The 21,079-nt window shown below is 41.1% G+C and overlaps 1 protein-coding gene across 2 annotated transcripts in view; it reads left to right on the top strand.

Annotated features, from left to right (window-relative positions):
* The window catches only part of amer1 (APC membrane recruitment protein 1), a 46,472-nt gene extending 29,671 nt beyond the window's left edge, over nucleotides 1–16,801 (top strand). The window contains exons 2-3 of one of the 2 annotated variants that reach the window (XM_028815469.2): nucleotides 2,862–2,918; nucleotides 8,110–16,801. In XM_028815469.2, the coding sequence (XP_028671302.1) occupies nucleotides 8,214–11,474 (3,261 nt within the window). In that variant the 5' untranslated portion in view covers nucleotides 2,862–2,918; nucleotides 8,110–8,213 and the 3' untranslated portion in view covers nucleotides 11,475–16,801. The remainder of the gene's footprint in view (nucleotides 1–2,861; nucleotides 2,919–8,109) is intronic. The other variant, XM_051934495.1, reaches the window with a different exon arrangement.
* Nucleotides 16,802–21,079: the final 4,278 nt, after the last annotated feature.

The raw sequence follows: 21,079 nt of genomic DNA, 5'->3' as shown, positions 1-21,079 counted from the left end.
TACCTGCATTCTCCCAGTATGTGGACTGTAACACCCGGGGAAATAAGACTATTGATTTACTGTATGCAAACGTTAAAGACGCATACAGTGCCACCCCGCTGCCTGCGCTTGGGAAAGGAGATCATAACCTGGTTCAGCTTCAGCCTCACTATAAAACAAAAGTTAGAGTCCTACCTGTAACCACACGATCATTCAGGAAGTGGACCCCGGAGGCTGAGAATACTCTGAGAGAACTTTTTGGAACTACAGACTGGGATATCCTGCAGGGATCTCATAATGAGAACATTGAGGAAGTTGTTGACTGCACTACTGACTACATCAACTTCTGTATGGACATTGTAGTTCCAGTAAGAACAGTACGCTGCTATGCTAACAACAAGCCATGGATTACAAGTGACATCAAGGGCCTTTTGAATCAGAAGAAAAGGGCTTTTAAAGACGGTGATCAGCATGAGCTCATGCGCGTGCAGAAGGAACTCCGAGTCCAACTCAGGGCGGCGAAGGAGCAGTACAGGAGAAAGCTGGAGCAGAAGTTGCAGAATAACAGCATGAAGGAAGTGTGGGATGGGATGAAGATCATCACTGGCTGCAGCTCGAAGCGGGGTACCACCATTGAGAGAGACGTGAAGAGAGCAAACCAAATGAACAACTTTTTTAACAGGTTTGACCACCCTAACCCACTCTCACTCTCACCTCGGAGTACTGCACCCTCCACACATCCTTCTGCTGATACCAGCATTGGAAAAACATCCCCACCCATAATAACAACAGCGCAAGTGAGCAGAGAGCTGAGGAGACTTCGTGCCAGCAAAGCAGCGGGTCCAGATGGAGTATCGCCACGACTGCTGAAGGTCTGTGCATCGGAGCTGGGGGGTCCTCTACAGCGCATCTTCAACCTGAGCCTGGAACAGGGGAGAGTCCCGAGGCTTTGGAAAACATCTTGTATCACCCCAGTCCCAAAGGTATCACGTCCTAGTGAGCTGAATGACTTTCGGCCTGTTGCTCTGACATCACATGTGATGAAGACCATGGAGAGGCTGCTGCTTCACCACCTTAGGCCACAGGTTCAACACGCCCTTGACCCTCTGCAGTTTGCATATCAGGAGAAGGTGGGAGCGGAAGATGCCATCATCTATATGCTACACCGATCCCTCTCTCACTTGGACAGAGGCAGTGGTGCTGTAAGAATTCTGTTTCTAGACTTCTCTAGCGCCTTCAACACAATCCAACCTCTGCTCCTTAGGGACAAGCTGACAGAGATGGGATTAGATTCATACCTAGTGGCATGGATCGTGGACTATCTTAAAGACAGACCTCAGTATGTGCGTCTTGGGAACTGCACGTCTGACATTGTGGTCAGCAACACAGGAGCGCCACAAGGGACTGTACTTTCTCCGGTCCTGTTCAGCCTATATACATCGGACTTCCAATACAACTCGGAGTCCTACCATGTGCAAAAGTTCGCTGATGACACTGCTATCGTGGGCTGTATCAGGAATGGGCTGGAGGAGGAGTATAGGGACCTAATCAATGACTTTGTTAAATGGTCCGACTCAAACCACCTACACCTGAACACCAGCAAAACCAAGGAGCTGGTGGTGGATTTTAGGAGGCCCAGACCCCTCATAGACCCAGTGATCATCAAAGGTGACTGTGTGCAGATGGTGCAGACCTATAAATATCTGGGAGTGCAGCTGGATGATAAATTAGACTGGACTGCCAATACTGATGCGCTGTGCAAGAAAGGACAAAGCCGGTTATACTTCCTTAGAAGGCTGGCTTCCTTCAACATCTGCAATAAGATGCTGCAGATGTTCTATCAAACAGTTGTGGCGAGCGCCCTCTTCTACGCAGTGGTGTGCTGGGGAGGCAGCATTAAGAGGAAAGACGCCTCACGCCTGGACAAACTGGTGAGGAAGGCAGGCTCTATTGTTGGCATGGAGCTGGACAGTTTAACATCTGTGGCAGAGCGAAGGGCGCTCAGCAGGCTCCTATCAATTATGGAGAATCCACTGCATCCACTAAATAATGTCATCTCCAGACAGAAGAGCAGCTTCAGCGACAGACTGCTGTCACTGTCCTGCTCCACAGACAGATTGAGGAGATCGTTCCTCCCCCAAACTATGCGACTCTTTAATTCCACCAGGGGGGGTAAACATTAATATTTAACATTATACATAGTTATTGTCTGTTTTTTTTTCACCTGTATTATTATCATTCTTTAATATTATTTATTGTATCAGTATGCTGCTGCTGAAGAATGTGAATTTCCCATTGGGAATAATAAAGTATCTACCTACCTACCTACCTACCTACCTACCTACCTACCTACCTACCTACCTACCTACCTACCTACCTACCTCTTTTTCCATAGCATCTTTGTACTGTTCTGGTTTGGAGAAAAGTAGAATCTGCTCTTGCAGACATGGTCACAACAGCAGGTGTACATGTCTTATGTTTTGTTTAGTGACACCTGCATTCACCCATGCAATGAGTCACAGCATCCATGTGGTTTAAGATCCAGTACTTTAGCCACTAGGATCCACTAACTGTACTCGTCAACTTTAATAGCAATGAAATAATTGGATACTTTAAGGAATAGACATGCTAGATTCATAAACATTTTAGAATACAGGAAGATACAGCTAGACAATGCATTAGTCATTGTGTAACTTGCAGTTCACATTGGTATTTACTTAGTAAATATTTGTGTTCCTCTTAAATTTGTATCAATGCAAAAAACACCTTTTTTATGTGAATTTTTTTGTAATTTGTGTATTTCTATAAAATCTTTCCCTAGTAACACTCTTACTTTCTAAGTACTGTGACTGAATCTTGTGATATATTGTCATATTTTGCAGGTGACAAGAATGAAGAGACTAGACACTGCTATTTTAACCTGGCGACGGTAGTCTCTGGTAAGAGAGAAATCCTTTCACTTTATGCCATTTGCTGTTAACTTAGTGGACACTTTCACATCAAGCATTTTGCAAATGCAGCTAAGCTATATATGTTTTTGCAAGTCTTCCTACCCTTGTCCAATATGTTCTGCTTTTTCCGGCAGCTTTGTTTATTGTAGAAGACGTTAGTAAAATGGGGTCTGGCATTCTTTTACAGATGGGCATGATGTGTTAGCTCTGCTTTTTTTTTTTTTTTTTTTTTTTTTTAAAAGCATTTTCCATTCATTAAGCCAGGGGTTCACAACCTCGTGATTTGCCAATATTGAGTGAGGTGCATTGTGTGACTTTATCGTGGTGCAGTTGGTGTCTTGTAGTATGCTATAATTTGTAGGTCATTTATTAATGAGTGCTCCTGTTCTATGATATGAAATTAATCAAGCATTGCGTAATAATAATAATAATAATAATTCATTAGATTTATATAGCGCTTTTCTCAGTACTCAAAGCGCTATCCACACAGGGAGGAACCGGGAAGCGAACCCACAATCTTCCACAGTCTCCTTACTGCAAAGCAGCAGCACTACCACTGCGCCACCTGTGAGGACAATTGTATGTAATTGTTACCTGTGGATGAGCTGCAGAAATGCCCAATCTTGCTTGTTCCTTGCTGTTTGTGGAGCATTCACAAAGCCAAATAACTTAAATTAAGAAAATGTAGTTTGAACGTTGCCATGATCCATAGAGAAGTTCAAGGTCTAGTATTAATTTCTGTACAAGCCCTGATTGTGAAACATCACTGATTTCAAAGTTTGATTGACATTTTTGCCTTTTGGGGGGCAAAAGGGACTGAGTTGAATGCACCCTGATGCTTACACTCATCCCGTTTCTCCTGCTGGTGGTTCTGACAGTAGTGCAGCAGTTTTAACTGTGCAGCACATCTGTTTTTGAAGTGCAGTACAGTAATAAGGGGAATAAGCTTGTTCACTGTGTTTCATTGCTTACTGGCGTACCCACTGCTTCACAGAGGTCTCCAATCCCCCAGAACCCACGATGTTAGATCTTGTGTCATTTCCTTGCGGCGCTTGATGCCTTTTGGGATACCCCAACCCCCGGATCATTGATTGAGTGTCTAAGCTTCACAGGGGACAGATTTGCAAGATTATTGAGATTTATCAAGGTGAATTGCTCAGTCTATGTTTACATTTTATGCACTGGGTTAAAAGCTTATTTTATAAGTTAAATGTGTTCACCCGCTGTAAGTGGTTCAATTTGTGGTACAAATATTAGAAATTTGACATCTTCATCTGCAAATGCGATATTATTTTTGGAGGGGGAGTGACCATACATCAAACATTTTTCTAGGGGTGCAGGGCATAGAAAGGTTGGAAACCACTGCATTAACCACTGCTGTACTCGGAAGTGGTTTACTACTTTGTTTCCAGCTCTGCTTTATTTTTTATCTGAAGCTGTTGATCACTTGGTGGTTGAATATTTTCCATTTATAATCACATTTTACTCACCTCTATAGTTTAGTTTGTATGGGTTTTAAAATTAAACTGTTCTTTAGCTTGTGATCTGATAGGTACAAAACCGTAGTATGCTAATCATTAAAAACTAAGACTAGAGTTTCAATATCATTAAAATGCAACATGTAGTCAGACGTACTTGAGACCCTTTAAATAAGGGTTTTACAGTATTTAAATTCATTTAGCTGTTTTCTTTATTAAAAGAGAGATCCTAGAATGGGTGTATACTACAATTGTTAATGTGAGTGTTTTTGTAGGGCTTAACCAGATACAGTAACTAGGAGACTTTTTGAGATAAAGTAACAATATTCAATCATGGTTGCTGTCAGTAGTGTGATGTGTTGCATTGTTTTTAACACATGCAAGTAAGATTTCAGTATACTCTGTACAAATGACAGTAGTGACTCTATAAGCCTAAATTAATTCGCTGATTAGCTTTCATTGTTTTTACTTTAACCACTTGGACTGGCTTCCGTCAGCTGTTTGATAAGTTGATTAAATATGATCTACTTGCTAGTTTTTCATGGATTCTCACATTCAATCAACCTTATTCTTCATCCCTTTTCATCCCTTACGGGGTTTTGCAGTGCCTGTAGAAGGCAGAAACGGTTGTTGAAAGAGAATCAATCCATCACAGAACACCCAGGCATCCACATTTAGAATAACATACAGTACACTTCTGCAAAACTCAGCTGACCCATTTGGAGATAACAAACCATGAACCTGGTAATGTAGGTTCTGCAAATGTCATATGAAATTGGCTGGTTTTTCTTCCTTCGCATATCTTTTTCTTTGTGGACTATTACTTTACAACAAAACTCTTAGCACTTGCAGGTTATTAGCATTTTCAGATATTGTAATGGTGATATTGGTACACTTCCATCCACATTTTGAACTTAATAAAATGGCAATTAACCAATTTTCTTTTAAGATGATTTGATTCACCTGTCATTTACTCCATGTTTAATTTCATCCATCCATCCATCCATTTTCCAACCCGCTGAATCCGAACACAGGGTCACAGGGGTCTGCTGGAGCCAATCCCAGCCAACACAGGGCACAAGGCAGGAACCAATCCCGGGCAGGGTGCCAACCCACTGCAGATGTTTAATTTCAGCTTCTGGAAAATTCTTGCAGCTTTTTGTTTATTAGTGGGCATTTAAAATCAATGGAATTGGGTATTTTTTTTTTAAAAATAAAATATGATGTTGGGGTTGTTATTAGACACTTTTTATTATAACTAGCAATTGAGTGTAGAAATACAGTCATCCCTCGCCTATCGCGGGGGTTAAGTTCCAGAGCCCCCCCCCACGATGGGTGAAAATCTGCGAAGTAGTGACCTTATATTTATTTTATTATTTATATATATATATATATTTTAAGGCTTTATAAACCATTCCCACACTCTTATAAACCTTACCGCCTTATTACATCCACTTACAACTCGTTTTGCGCCCTGGTTAAAGGACAATGCGACCGTAAATCTTATATTCTTTTCCTCCTTTTTAAATAAAACATATCCAAACCTTTTTACCTTTTCGGTAATCGTTAGCATCTTCCGTTGGCGCTTGGGCACGGCCCCTGAAGCAGTAGCAGGAGCAGATTGTTTTAGAGCCATAACGAAGGGCTTGACTATACACAAAGACAAACACAAAAGAGCACAAAAGTTAACTCTTTACACAGCGAAACACGTTGATACTGAATGAGCGAGACGAGACTTCCTGGTTAACGCAGCGGAATCGAATTTGGCGCACCGTCACTGAGCCAATCAGCACACAGGAACTTAACTGTGTACTTTGATTGGGTAGCTTCTCAGCCATCCGCCAATAGCGTCCCTTGTATGAAATCAACTGGGCAAACCAACTGAGGAAGCATGTACCAGAAGTAAAAAGACCCATTGTCCGCAGAAACCCGCGTTATATATTTAGATATGCTTACATATAAAATCCACGATAGAGTGAAGCGCGATATAGCGAGGGATTACTGTACTTTTTTAGCATCCTGCAACAATCCCAGATATGAAAAAGGATATTAAGCTCTGAAGTTGTACTAATTTTGCACATTGGGTAGAAGATTTTATAAGTTCATAATTGTCTTTGCAACAGATCCATGGGAATAAGCTGTGGAAGATTATTCATGCCAGAAATAAAAGCATTCTAACAAGTTAGGTACATTGCAGCACAATGCATATGCACGTGGTACATTTAACTTTGTGTCATAAATAAAATCATATCGGCTAAATGCTAGATTTCTTTTTTGTGTTTGTTGAAAATGCAGTACAAACTTGTATCTTTATTTCAGTTCATATCTATAAAGCTTGTATAATATGTAAAAGTAAAGCAAATGTGTTGTGTTAGCTTAGAGACTGAGCAGAGTGTATTGCATTTCGATTCAAGACCATGTATTAACACTAGAATCTCTGAAGCCTACAAAAATCTTCATAATGCCGGGCCACCTTAAATTCCCTCTCACCTCCTGCCTGCTTATCCATCCCCCAATGAGGCAGCTCAAGTCCGACACAAAATTCTAACAGCTGAAGTCTGCATATCTGGGAGTTAAGAGTCTGAAATTGTATAGGCTATATAATATATCATTATTTAGAATACATACATGTATGTTCAGTGTCTACGGCGATTTGTGTAAATGTAGGATGACAAGAAATGTGAGTCAAGAAAAGTTGAACACAACTAAAGCAGAATTTTTTTTCATGTTCTAGTAATAATGACAAAATTTGGACGTGAAGTGTATATGTGAAGATTGCAGTCCAGATATCAAATGAACATTTTCACAAAAGGTATAACAAAACAAGTGTTAGTCAAAAACATAAGTAGTTATTCAGGAACATAAAAGTAATTATTCAATTTACATGTTGCTGTCAATGTGTTTTTTAAAAAAAAAAACTAAAAAAAAAAACCCCTGAAGCCCAAGTATCAATTGATACGAAGGGGAGCTGTCTGCTTGGCTGGTGCAGAGGTAAGAACTGCTGGTTTAAGCTTGCATTCTCCCTGCATTTAGCGTTTTGAGTAGTGAGCTGCTATTATTAATACTATTATATAATAAAAACCATGCATTTGATTTGAGTCTGTAATAGCTAGTGTAAATTTATGGTACATGCAAAAGTTACCTTTATTCAATTTTATTCTCTCAGTCACGTTCACACTTCCCCTGATCTGACACTGTTAGTTTTCAAATAAAGACAGACATTATTTAGAAGATCCAGCAATAAGTCTGTGTTGGGCAGGAATTGCTTCTCTAAACGAGTGTGTGTGTGGTGCTTGTGCAGTAAAGAAAACTAAGCTCAGAAAGGAATCTGTGCCATACTGTAGGATAGTTAAGTGTGTATGATGCTTGAAACTCTGCTTCCATGACTAGGAAACATTGTTTAGAAAGGACTACATGCATATGTGGTGCGAGTAGGCACTTTCCATGAAAAGAAAATTTCATTAGGTATACATCTTTAATAAAGTAACACTGTAGTTTTATATTGCAGCTGGAATCCCTCCCTGAATGAAGAAGCCAAGTGTTTGATCATAAATATGTAACTGTATCTTGACTGTTGCACAATTATGTAAATGTAAAAATTAATACATATCTAGACTTTGATTTTAAATATCAAAATTCTGCTTGATAAATCAGCAATTCTATTAAAATCTAGTCACATTTATATTGTTTTTATATTTCAGGTATAAGATGCTATTCCAAACTCTTTCCTATAAAGAGTCATGTGGTGGCCACAGTTGCAGCAGTTTGTGCAGCTAAATTTGCCTGACGACTCCTGTTGGCACCAATGGACACCAGCAGAAGTATGCAAACAAGGGCAGAGTCTCTGTCCTGTGTTGTGGACAAGACTGCTGATTCCAAAGCGCAGGCAACAGAAGCAGACAAGCTTTCAGAGGCAGCTGATGGCGCTACCTCCGAACAGCAGGCACCAGGCAAAATAAAAAAGACTGCTTTCAGATTCTTTGGAGGGAGAAAGAGCATCTGTACATTGCCTAGCTTCTTTGGAGTCAAGCACAAAGGACACGCAAAAAGCTCATCCAAAAAGGTAATTGGTAAAAGCAAAACCCATGATTGTATCAGTGATGTAAACTGGGAAGATGTTGGGAGAGCTGGTGAATTACCCGTGGCAGAATTTGAATACCACAGCCAGAAGCATGGTGCTGCTGATATGCTGACATGCTCCCAGAGTGTTCACTCTATTAATAGCAATAAGAAATCGGATGCTCTGTTGTGCTCAAACTCTGAGTCCTCTGAACAGAAATTGAGCTCTGAAAAGTCTCTTCCTCGACCGAAGAAGGGCCTAAAGAGCTTGTTTAGCATCAGACGCAACAAGAAGAACAAGGAAAAAAGTGAACCATCTGAATTTTCACCTCGGCTTTCAGTCAAAGCTGCATCTACTGACCATGTGAAAACCCAGTCTGAGTCCCCAGACAGTTTGCCTGAAAGTTTGCTCAGTATTGCACTTATTGGACAAGACAAGGTGGTGGACAAGCCTGAGTGTACAGAGGAGGTAAATGTTATAGAGAACAACACACTGGATGTAGGGTCAAACATGAAAGACCCATACTGCCATAACAGTGATATTTTTAAAGATGTTGACTTGCAAGAGATGATCCTAGAAGTTAAAGTCGATGTTGATGGAGGCATTTTGTGTGTGAAATCTGAAATGGCACATTTGTCTGAAGTGTGCCAAAACTACACCGATCATGATCCCTCCTCTGTTCGTTCTTCTGACCAAATCAGTCTTATGTTTGGAGATGTGTCTTCTCTGAAGAGTTTCGACTCTTTGACTGGGTGTGGGGACATTGTTGCAGACCAAGATGATGAAAGCATGGCTGAAAGTACGGTATCCGCTGAAAGAGGTCGCAATGCTGGCAAGAGGAGCTCATGTTACATCACATACCAGGGGGGTGGTGAAGAGATGGCTTCTCCAGATGAAGTTGATGAGTATCTGCAGGGTCTATGGGACGGTGAGGCAGCTGCAGATGTCTGTTACACTCCAGGAGAACATCAGCATGTGTTGGAGGATATTGAGATGCATAGCTCGCTAGGTGAAGCTGGTATTTCTAGCCCCCTTATTTGCTACCCTGAAATTGCCAAAAGTGCTGCTGATAGTTGTACTGTTAGAGATCTACTTACTCCTCAAAGTGATCAATTAGAATCTGCTCCCAACAGTGATGAAGGCTACTATGATTCCACCACCCCTGGACCTGATGAAGAATGTGGGGAAAGCATGGGCCGCATCAGGAAGGAACGACTTCCAAGGGACAGCTACAGTGGCGATGCTCTGTATGAGCTCTATGAACCTGATGACAGCTTGATGAGCCCACCACTTGAGGATGAGCCTTCTTTTGACACACAGCCTCCTTCTCCAGACTCTTTTGAATTTCTAGGTGTTTCTTTGGGTCTGGGAAATAAAACTTTAGAATCCAATGCTCCAGATAAAATGTGCCAAATAGAAACTGAAGAGGCCAGGCTAGTTGTTATTCAGAAAGAGCTTATGGCCTGGGGAGTAAGACGGATGAAGAAGTCGGTAAAAGAGCAAGCTTGCTTGAGCAAAGAGAGAATCTACCCTGACAGAACTAGCACTGAATGTAAGCCAAAATCTGGCAAAAAACATCAAGGTTGCCTTGAAAATGAGCAGTTGCAATTGCAGTCTGTTAAAGCAGGTAGAGCAGGTGCTCATGAAAAATTAAGACCGGGAAGCCAGAGTCACAGTGGAAATTACACCACAGTGAAAGTACCTAGTGGTGAGCTGGACCCTTCCAATGGCACCCCCACTAGTCACCAAATGAAAGATTTACCATTACAGGCTAGGAATTACAAACTCCATAAAGCAGAAAGAAAAGGGAAAGATGCAGCCACCGAACAAATAAAGAACAATGTAGACCTTGAATGTGACCAGGCTGTGTCTTTCTCCCAGGCCTTAGTGGACTTCACAAACAACACTAAATTCTTCAGTGACTTTTCAAGGGGTCTGGGTAGTTCAGATTCAGGGTCTTCCTTTGCCCACAACATAAAGGTACTGCCGACCATGGTGACATTTGATGTGGTCGACATGGAGAATGAAGAAGAATGTGATCAGCAGATTGAAATGGTCCCAGATGAGGACATGGAATCTCCTTTTGAACCTTTTGATGACAGCTACCTACAGAAAGATGCTATTGCTGAATGTGACGAGAGGATGTTTGACATGTATGATCAAATGTCTTTCCTAAGTGGACCCTGGGGGGTAGCCAGCCTTCCACGCCAGATTAGCTTTAGTAAAAAAGTGTCTGCAAAGCCTTTACCATTGTCCTTGAACAGGAGAAGCAGGTCGCTCGACATTGAGAGCTTAGAATGTGAAATATCTGATTCATACCAGTTAAAATTTGCACCAGACGTAAGGAGCAGTTCTCAGGTTCCCAGGCGGGAGTGGAATACTAGAAAGGTCTCCTCCACTGAATGCAAAAGAAATGTTCACTCCAGTCTAGAGGCTGTTGATCTGCCCAGTGAGTCATGGCAAGAAGAAATCAACTACAGTGTTATCCATCCCAAAATGGATAGTAAGGTTCAGGGTAGCCAGGGGACTGTGGAGGAGAGGATGTGGTCCCCTGGCAACCCTGCTGATGGTCTAGAGCAGCATTGTGGAGAGTGCACATCTAGTTGGGATGTACCAGTGCATGACTCCTCTGGAAAGTTTTGCTGCAGTGGTGCAAGTATCTCTGTCTCAAGGCCATCACAGTTGTCCCTTCGTCTGGGAGATTATCAAATTCACAAGCCAGTGAGTAGTATTTCAGAAGCTTGTAGAGAGAACCCATACAAACAGTTTGTTCTTGCTTCTCCTTTGGAAGAAAGGAGTGAGAATGTTTTCACCCAGAACTCTGCTCTTCAGTACGTTGGCTCATCTCGTCAGCCAAGTAAATGCAAACCTGTAGGGATCACCCAAGGAATGCCACACTGTCGCCAAGATGAAGCACCAGCATCAGAGCTGTTTGAAGCCTCAAGCAAAGGCCAAAGTGAACTTGTGCAGACTGGCTGGGGCAAGTGTACACTACTAGATTTGTAGCCTTTATGAAATGGCAAAATGCCTTCTAGTGATTTCAGATTTGTATGTGTCCAGGAGCTTCATCTCGCTTGCCACCAAAGACCTTCACAATATTTGAAAAGAGGGTTTTGGGACTAAAGAGCCAGTGATTGTAAAATAGATTTAAACAAATCATTTTTGATAATGATTGTATACAAAAAGGAAAGTCCTTTTTTTGTTTTTAGATGTACAATTTCATAATGTTTCTTATTGTGTATTTTTTTTAAACTCTTGTGCAGTTTGATGGTTTTAATTTTATAGGCCTCATTAATTTGATAACTAGACCTTCTGTAAAAGTGCAATCTTACAGTGCAACTCTTTAAATGCCAGCATAAGCTAAATTACTGTAAATGGACAAGAAGTGTTGTCCACCATAACCCTGAGAGCTGCTGTGTTACAATTTAAGGTTCTTTAGTTTAACCTTAATTAATGTTTTGCTTTCCTCTTTACATCTTAGACGACCTAATGGTATTTTTCCTGAGAATATTTAAGCCATTTTGTGAGTTGGGATGGGGGTGGGATTTAAAAAAAAACAAAACAAAAAAAAAAAACAAAAAAAACCCAGCAGCCTTTAAGTAGATGCTTGCCCCTCTATCTTAAAAGTAATTCCTTATCTAATTTGTCCAGATTTCCCTGAAAAGAGTTCAGTTTTTCTTTGTTGTTTCCTTTCCGTCTTATTGGCGCTATGTAATGGAAACCCATCACAAGTTTTATCTGTTATAACTGATGTTTGCTTGAAAAGTGAAGGTCTGCTTACCAAATAAGTTCATTTTTACACGTTTTATGTTCGTGTGACTTTTTTTTTTAAATCTGGTGCTGTTTACAAATTTTTAAGCAGATTTTCTTATCTGTGTTGTACAAATTATTTCATTGCACACTATACTAATTGTTCTTCTGAATGCTTTTATTATGTGCTTGGCATAATAGGGTGGAGAGCAGTGTTGCCAGATGTGCAATAAGGTTGGTTTTTATATCATTTTGCCCTCTGGATGTCTTTCTATTAATAGCACGGACATGTTTTGTAGAAGAATTTTGTCATGCCCATTAATGAACACAGCAGAGTCATGCAATTGGTAGGGATAAGCAAAACCTTGCCCTTGTTTTACAGTGACCTAGTCACACCGTGTTCTCACACTCCACTAGACAACGTGAAAATTTGACAACGGGTGCTCTATATTTTTGAATGGCACGTTTTGGTTTTTACTCATTTTAAAACTTCTATCTGATACATTTCTCACTGATAGGTTGATTGTAGAGATTTTCATTTAAGGGACTTCACTGACTTCTGTTTACTGTACCTCATTATGTGTAAGATGTTTGTTTCTTTTTTTTTATTGATCCATTTGTATAAAAAAAAAAAAAAAAAAGACAAATAATGCTTTGATTGTTCTACATAACATTAGAAATCATGCACTATTTCCAAGAAATTGAAAGAAACATTTCTATTTTCGGAAAAACAGTGGGGGCTACACGCTTTTTAAAACTAAGAAAAATCTCATGATTTTTTTTATTGAAAATGATTATGTAACAAGAGTGTTTTGTGAGGAGTCCTGCTTTCCTTCCTTATGCTGAAAGTTCTTATTTGTTTCATTTGATTACTTCAACGTCTGTCTTCACTTCATTTCCCCCCCTCTTCCACGTCTCATTAAGTGTGTCGTTACTCTTCTCCTTGCTCCCTAACACAAGTTGTCCAAGCTCGCTGTTTAAGGTTTTGTGTCTCTTTATAAAAGCAGATATTAAATGGCTAAGGCAGATTTTATTTTAAACCTGCCTCAGTTTTCAGGGTTTGTGAAAGTCTTGTAGGCACATACTTTGATAATCCCTCTTGCATTAAATTTCCTTGTGTAAGAATTTTTGCAAACAAAAATTTCAACACACCTCATTGTTGTAAAATACATGTCCCTACTGCCATCAATTATATGTTAGGTGAAATATGATTCTTAACTGGTTTGTTTTTTTTTTCCCTTCTATTTTAATTCCAGTGGTTTGTTTTTCAATGGCTTTTTAGAATCCCTTTAACGCTCAGCCTTGAAAGGTTATGGTGTCTTCAGGTTTTAATTCCAGCCACATTCTTTAATTAGTAACCAGATATTGCTGCAAATAGAAATTTCTTTTGTGTTGATTCTTTTTTTAAGACAGAAGGCAAACGCAAAAAAGAGATTCCAGGTGAGCTCCAGACAACTGGATAACTTGATCCAATTACAATATGTGTTTCAATAAAATATGTGAAAATCTCATATGAATGATGCTCTCAGAAAAAAAGGAGAAAATCAAACTTCAAAAGTGCCTGGTGTGGCAGAAGGAGAGCAATAAATAAGTTATTGAATTAAATTAACATGTTTCATTAACGGGAAGAACTTACTTTGTATAACTGGTAGCAGCTAAAATGGGGGCCTTTTAATAGCTGAATTTGAAACCCAGGGTTAACTATTCATCTATTGACAACCAGTTAAGGGTTTTGAATCTTCAAATTTAAGTCGCTCATGCTTAAAGATGCTTGCCTAATTCGCCGCAGGAATTATTTAACAATTAAAGTGGCAGGAATGAAAACCTACAGGATCTGAGCTAGACACTCAGCCTTCAATGTGACCAGAAAAGGCAATTTGTTTTAAGAGAGCTTTATTATGTCAGTCAGTCATTTACCAACCCACTATATTTTAACACAGGGTCACGGAGGGGTCTGCTGGAGCCAATCCCAGCCAGCACAGGGCACAAGGCAGGAACAAACCCCAGGCAGGGTGCCAGCCCACCGCAGGGCACACATGCACACACTAGGGACAATTTAGGATCACCAATGCACCTAACCTGCATGTCTTTGGACTGTGGGAGGAAACCCACGCAGACACGGGGAGAACATGCAAACTCCATGCAGGGAGGACCCGGGAAGCGAACCACTAGCGTTAACACTGCACCACCGTACCGCCTGCTTTATTATGTATTAAAGGTAAAAATCCCCTTCCCCTGTCTTTACCCTTTTTTGTGACTTTCTGTGCACTTGAGAGCTTTTATTATTTGTTTGGAAAGCTCCAATAGGTTTATGTTGGCTTGAACTGTCTTTTAACCTCCAGCCAGTTCATCCTTTGGTTAGAGAGAGAATTAGACACAAAGACCACAGATCAGTGGTTCTCAAGTCCAGTCTTGGGGAAACACTCCATACCCAGCAATGGCTGCATTTTCTGTTTTTAGTTGGACTCGTACTTTAATTGGTTGCTGTGTTTTCTTAATCCAGACATTTCAAGTTAAATTTTTTTGGGAATGTAGCAAGTACTTTTTTTTTTTTTTTTTTTTTTTTTTTTATAAATTATCTTGCTTTTTGAGATTGTCGTCTTCTTCATTATGAATTTCCATCAGGTTTTCCAAGTTTTCTGCTTATTTAAGCTGCTGTTTACTGGTGAGCGTAGTAGTGGGTCTGACTCTGAAGTAGCTGCAGCCTTTCTGTCTTCAGTGACATTTGTTTGGTGTCTGCTTTTTTTGTCATTATTAGGATACAATTAAGTTTGCAGACACAGCAGAGAAAAAGGGCGGGTTAATAGCAAATAACTAAGAAGTTAACAATTTTAAAGCTATGCCAAAGTTCAGATGTTTCTAAATTGTTTATCAGTGTAAAATCTCACCTTACTGACAATTGCTAAATACAGAATAAGACGAAACAAAGGCCAGTTAAGTGAACAGTGAAATCACTTAGAGGGTAATTGACTCACTGATTGTGAAACTGCTGGAAGCAGAAACCTACTACAGCTACATTGGTTTCTTAAGACTAAAACTTTAGAACCACTGCTCCGTATCATTTGTGAGGATCATTCTGATTGTGCAAGAGAACGAATGACTTCTGGTTTAAAAAAAAACAAAAACCAAAAAACTCTTCATGCCCCACATTCAACTCTTAAACTTTACAATGTGTGCAGAGAATCTGAGTGACCCATGGTTTAAATACAGAACTAACTATGCTACACCTCGCTACCTTTTCCAGTTATCATATCTGGTATTGTTGTTCCCATCATGGATCACTGCTTGTTTTCAGATTTTCTTCCTCCTGATGCCATACAGTGTAGACCCGTGTATCACATACAGTACAACATACTATGACCTGATGCGTCTCTCAAAGTGTACATGTCCACCCACCTGAGATTTGCATTCCAAGATTAGCATGCTAGTAAATTTGTAAATGCAGAAGTAAAAGCATAGCAAGAAGGCCGTGCCTCACCCATGTTGCAGCGCTGTGCTGCTTATAGCTTAGTGTTATTAGCTGTACTGCCCAGTTTCTGTGCTTCAGAAATGCTTTCTGTATGTTCTGCTGTGAGAGTATTTTTAATTCCATTTGGAGCTGCTTTAAATTTTCCTCTTTCATATCTGTTTATGGCTGGCCGTTTTTGTAGGACACTGTTACGTTTGCCTTTGCTGGGCAGTGGGCCCACAGGTTGCACACCACAGCTTGCATGACATGTTTCCGCCTTGTTCTCATCTTGGGACCAGTGGTACTGCTGCCTCTTCCATTACCGTGCACTCACTGTAAATGTATGCACTCAAGTGCCTTCTTCTACAAGCACATTCATGACAGATGCCAGCTTTGTGCCCCCTCATATCTACGGTTCCGCACCCGTGCGTTGCCACTGATTCAGTTGCTTGCTGTATATAGGTTGGTTGCACGCGTCCGCTAGGTGCCAGTTCAGTCTCTGTCCATCTGTGGAGGCTTTGTACACTGCTGTGCACTTGTGTGTTTCAAGTGCTCCTTGTCGTTAACCATTACACAACCGTAAACATTGAGCTGAATGTATTTCACATTTGCCTTCATTTTGGCACTATTTGGCCTGTTTTGGTGCCATTTTATACTTTCTGTTGTAAGTGATGACCCAAGGTTTATAAATTCCCATCTTCATTCTCTATAATCCTTCATTAGTTTGTAGTTTGACCTGCCTTGTCGCTGTGATCTTCTAGAAGTGCCAACACCCACCCCTTCTCTGCAGCTGTGGCTGAAGCCCCCCCCCCTGTCCATGAAGTGCGTCTCCTTGTTGTTACCCTTTGATTATTAGTACTTTTTTTTTTTTTTTTTTTTGTATATTTTGGGTAGGATGAGGTTGTTGCATTTGTTCTTCTCCCATATGTTTGGTCTCCACTTTGTAATGTGTTTTGAAGGGCATTTGTGTGCTGTAGTTTACTTGAAATGCGGCACACTACCATTAGTGCTTTCAATGCATTTGTAATCTATTTAAGAAAAAAAAAAAACACAACATTTGTGTGCTTTGAACAACTTGAAATCTCAACACGTCGGTTATTGCATTTATTGTATTCTTTTGAAATAAAAAACACCATGTTAACTTGTGTGTCTGTGCATTACAAGAAGGCAAATTAACTGTTAGTGTGACATAATGTCCATTTTTTTAATGGCGCTTGATGGTTCTTTGCTGGGTTGTGTGGTTGCTTATAGAACCATTGCTTGAAAAAGCACCATTTCATTCTGGATAGGGTTTTTGCGTATGACGTTGGTTCCTTATGCTTTGAACCATTTTCTAATATGTACAAAAAACCTGAAATGTTAGTAATCTACCTAGAAGGACACAAACCGATTAAGAAAACCTGAACTTAAGCTGTGTTACAAATGTATGAAGCAAGAGTCCTTTTAAAATCGTGACCCATTGGTATTTCACAAATCTGTTACCATCTATTCATGATTATATGCAGTATGGAGCCTGTTAAATTATCTAAATAAATAAAGGTTCTTTCTGGAACCTTCTTGTGGATAGGTCTTTTTAGAATCAAGAATGGTTCCTGTATGACACTGCTCTGAAGAACCACTCCAGTGCAGAGCTGCCTTGCTGAGACTGGCTGAAGGCCTGTGAACATGACCTGCATGTCTGGGATGTGAAAGAAGCCTCCATAAACCGAGGCCAGTGGACTTGGGTGCAGGTAGTACTTTAATGAATTCCTTTGGTTATAATTTTTCATAGACTTGTCTGTGGTTAACACATTTCTGGTCACTTTCAGAGGTGCAGCACATTCAGTTGGGTGACTGGCCACACTGTGTTGCCTCAGTGGCTTATATTTGGTGCTTTTATGTCTGAGACCTACCTTTGTCTAGAATATAATGCACTATTTTGAATGTTCTCCCTGTGCTTGTGTAAATTCTTCTCCAGGTGGTGTTCTGTGCACCAGTCCCATTGAAATGCATGCAGGTCAGGTTTTCTACAGGTTGGCCTAGCATGGGTGACTGTGTCTTATGGCAGGCTGGCATCCCATCCTACTCATTTGTTATAGTGGATGGTGCCAGGATTGGTACTGGCACTCCATGACCATGAATTGGAATAAACAGGTTTTTAAAAAAGGGGAATTTTGTATGTGGTTACGGCACTATTCTTTCAGGAGAAGCTTGTGGTCTGTGAACGGGGTAAATGAAGATGGTAAAATCTTCTGGTGGAGAAAAGATTGTGGTGCGCTCATACCCTGCAAGGTAGGTACCCAAAAAAAAAAGTCTGTTTGTCCCATCCATGACACTTTCTTTTGCCAGAAAAGATGAGATGAATAGGATGAATAAAAATGATTTAGTGCTTATTAGTGTTATTGGTTGCTAAGCTAGCAATAAGTGGAGGATGTACTCCATAACATTCTAGCCCCATGATATAAGTCGTAGGCCATTTCCAGTTGTTGTCGTCCTTGCCAGTACTCAATGAGTGCTTTACCAGCTCTGGTCTCCTCTATTGAAGTGTTCTTAATGAATAACTCAGCAGGCTTATTGCCTTACGCCTTGGACCATTTCACGGGCCTTCTCAGTATGCACTTGGACTGCAGTTGCCCTCTGTGGACCCTAACTGTATCTTTTTGTAGTGCCAATTGGTGGAGTAATTTTTCCTGACCGTTGAGTACCTTTCAAAATTCTGGATGTTTCACATTATCTCTAATGCCAGGCTGAAAGTCCTTCCCAACCTTAAAGGATGTGGATCGCTTTGTTGGAAGTGGTCACTTCAAAGCATTTCCATCTTACAGGCTTATGGGACAGAAAATGTTAACGCTTGGCGTTCCAGTCAAGTGTACGTGTGATGTGTTATTTTACATGTTGCAACTGTTTAAAGCTTGTGAGAAAGTGGATGGTTAAACGCTCAGTAGAGGGTTTGGTCCTGGGCTGTATGGAAGTTTCTCCATGGGTAGGTTTGTTTTCTCCCATTTCTCAATACGCTGATCAGCCACAACATTTAAACCACATGCTTCATATCATCTAGGTCTCACTTATACCACCACAACAGCATGGACTCTACAAGACCTCTGAAGGTGGCCCATGGTCTCTGGCAACAAACTGTTAACAGCAGATCCTGTAAGTTGCAAAGTAGGGGTTCAATGGATTGGACTTTCTCTCCAAAACACGCACCCACTCCCCCCACCCCCTGCTCATCCTACAGTTGTTAGATTGAATTGAAATCTGTGGAATTTGGAGGCCAAGTCAACACCTTGAACTCTGTCCTGTTCTTCAAATTATCCTGCTGAAAGAAGCCACTGCCGTTTGGGACTACCATTGCCATGAAGGAGTGGCCTGTGTCAAAGTAACATTCACACGAGTGCCAGGACCCAAGGTTTCTCAGCTGAACATTGACAACTGCATCACAGTGCCTCCACCGGCTTGCCTTCTTCCCCAGGCAAATGATGCACACGCACCCGGCCGTCAACATGATCTAAAAGCTGAGATTCATCAGTCCAGGCCACCTTCTTCATGTGTCCGTGTTCTATTTCTGGGACTCAAATGTCCATTGTAAGCTCTTTTGGTGGTGAACAGGGGTCATTCTGACCAGACTGCAGCTCCATGTGCAGTAACTGGTGATGCAGTTTATGTTCTGTCACTTTTTTTATCTCCTGCCCAAGCATGCGTGTTACAGTTGCTCTTGTGTGGGATTGGGCCAGACAGGGTAGTCTTTGTTCACCTTGCGCTTCAATGAGCCTTGGGTGCCCAGGACCCAGGTGCTGGTTCATCAGTTGCCTATCCTTGGACTACTTTTGGTAGATACTAACAAGTGCATACTGGGAACCCCCATAAGACCTGCCATTTTAGAGCTGCTCTGACAAAGTCACTCAGATCCCTATGCTTGCCCACGTTTCCTGCTTCCAGCACATCACCTTCAAGAACTGACTGTTCACTTTCTGTCTAATATCCCCCACCCATTGACCGGTACAATTTTGATGAGATAATGTCATTCACTTCATCTCTTTGAGGTTTTCATTGTTGTGGCTAATCGGTGTAATGTGCAAGTTTTTGAAAGTGAGGGTGTGGGTGCCCTGCGTTGGACTGCCTTTATTTCCTGGTCTCCCTGTAATGATAAAGTGGGTGGGCTGCAGTTGTAATGGAGCCGATTTCTTGTGTGCGTCTGTGGTGCTGCAGCCTCTCCTGCCTTGCTCGCAGTGCACATGGCTTCTGTCACTCAGAGTCTCTTCACGCGCTTGGCTGAGCGTGACTGCTCTAGCCATGTAGCAGGTGGGACCGACTCGCTCATCAGAGACAAATTGAAATTTGAACGCTGCCTGATTACCATTCATATGCAATCAGCTGTCTGGGCTGCTGGTTGCTGGGGGAAGATTATCCCAGATTTCCTGTCCCCGGGGGCTCCTTGCCAATTCGTGATGTCCTTTCAATGGAGATCAGTGGATATTGATTGGAAGCGGCATATGCCCTCTTATCTAATGAAAAACAGCCATGTGTGCTGTCACTTTTCTTTGGGGGATTTGCTCATCTGCCTTGGGGTGGGGGGTGGGCCGGTAGCAACATGGCCAGATTTGTGTGGTGGTCACATTTTTGTCTCATTCACAGAGGTACATGCATCTGTAGACATTTTTAAAATGCAGTATGCGCAGGGGCGTGGGTATGTACACTGGCACGCCTGTCCTGTAGGCCAAGACTTGAAAGCACACACCGGCAGTTCAGTTCTCACCAGTGGAAACCTGTGAGAGCGACTGGCACTTGCTAGCACTTGGACTGCTGAAGCAGCTGAAAAGGGTTCTTCTTTATGCTAAGGCGGGCCATTCTTTAAAGTTTGATGCCATCTCTCGTCTTCCAGAGGTAAGTGTGGGCAAACCCTGGCCTTGAGGTAGAGTTTTGTTTAATACTTGCAGTGGGGATGGCATGACGCATTTCAGGGTTGCCACTTGTGATATCACAACTTAACAGTTAGTGGGTTTCATGTGAATTTCTTAATGGTATTGATTTGCTATTCTGTTACAAAAAAAAAACAACACACAATTATAGTTTAGCATTTTAAGTTTCATAGATAATAACTCCAAATATTTACCCGTCCATTTTGCTATCGATTATAGTGGCGCTTTGTACTTGGATCAATTATAACTTTGAACATTATACAGTTGGAGTGCTAAATTTGAGAGAAATTCAATCTGGACTTCGAACGATGCTTCAGCATTCAAACTGCATGCACGGCGAAAAAATACAACAGATGGCATTTATGCAATGAGTGTGAACGTCGTCTGTTGTGCACCCAAGTCATCTCTTACTCTTGCTGTGAAAACATCTTGAGCTACGCTTGTGTGTCTTCAGTGCTTTTTTCACTTTATTTTTGATGTTTGGATATAATATATAATTAACTGCTCAAAACAATTAA

Source organism: Erpetoichthys calabaricus, chromosome 12 (genome assembly GCF_900747795.2).
Source record: "Erpetoichthys calabaricus chromosome 12, fErpCal1.3, whole genome shotgun sequence".
Lineage (NCBI taxonomy): Eukaryota > Metazoa > Chordata > Cladistia > Polypteriformes > Polypteridae > Erpetoichthys > Erpetoichthys calabaricus.
The sequence above is the reverse complement of the archived record's forward strand: the minus strand, read 5'-3'. Positions and strand labels throughout refer to the sequence as shown.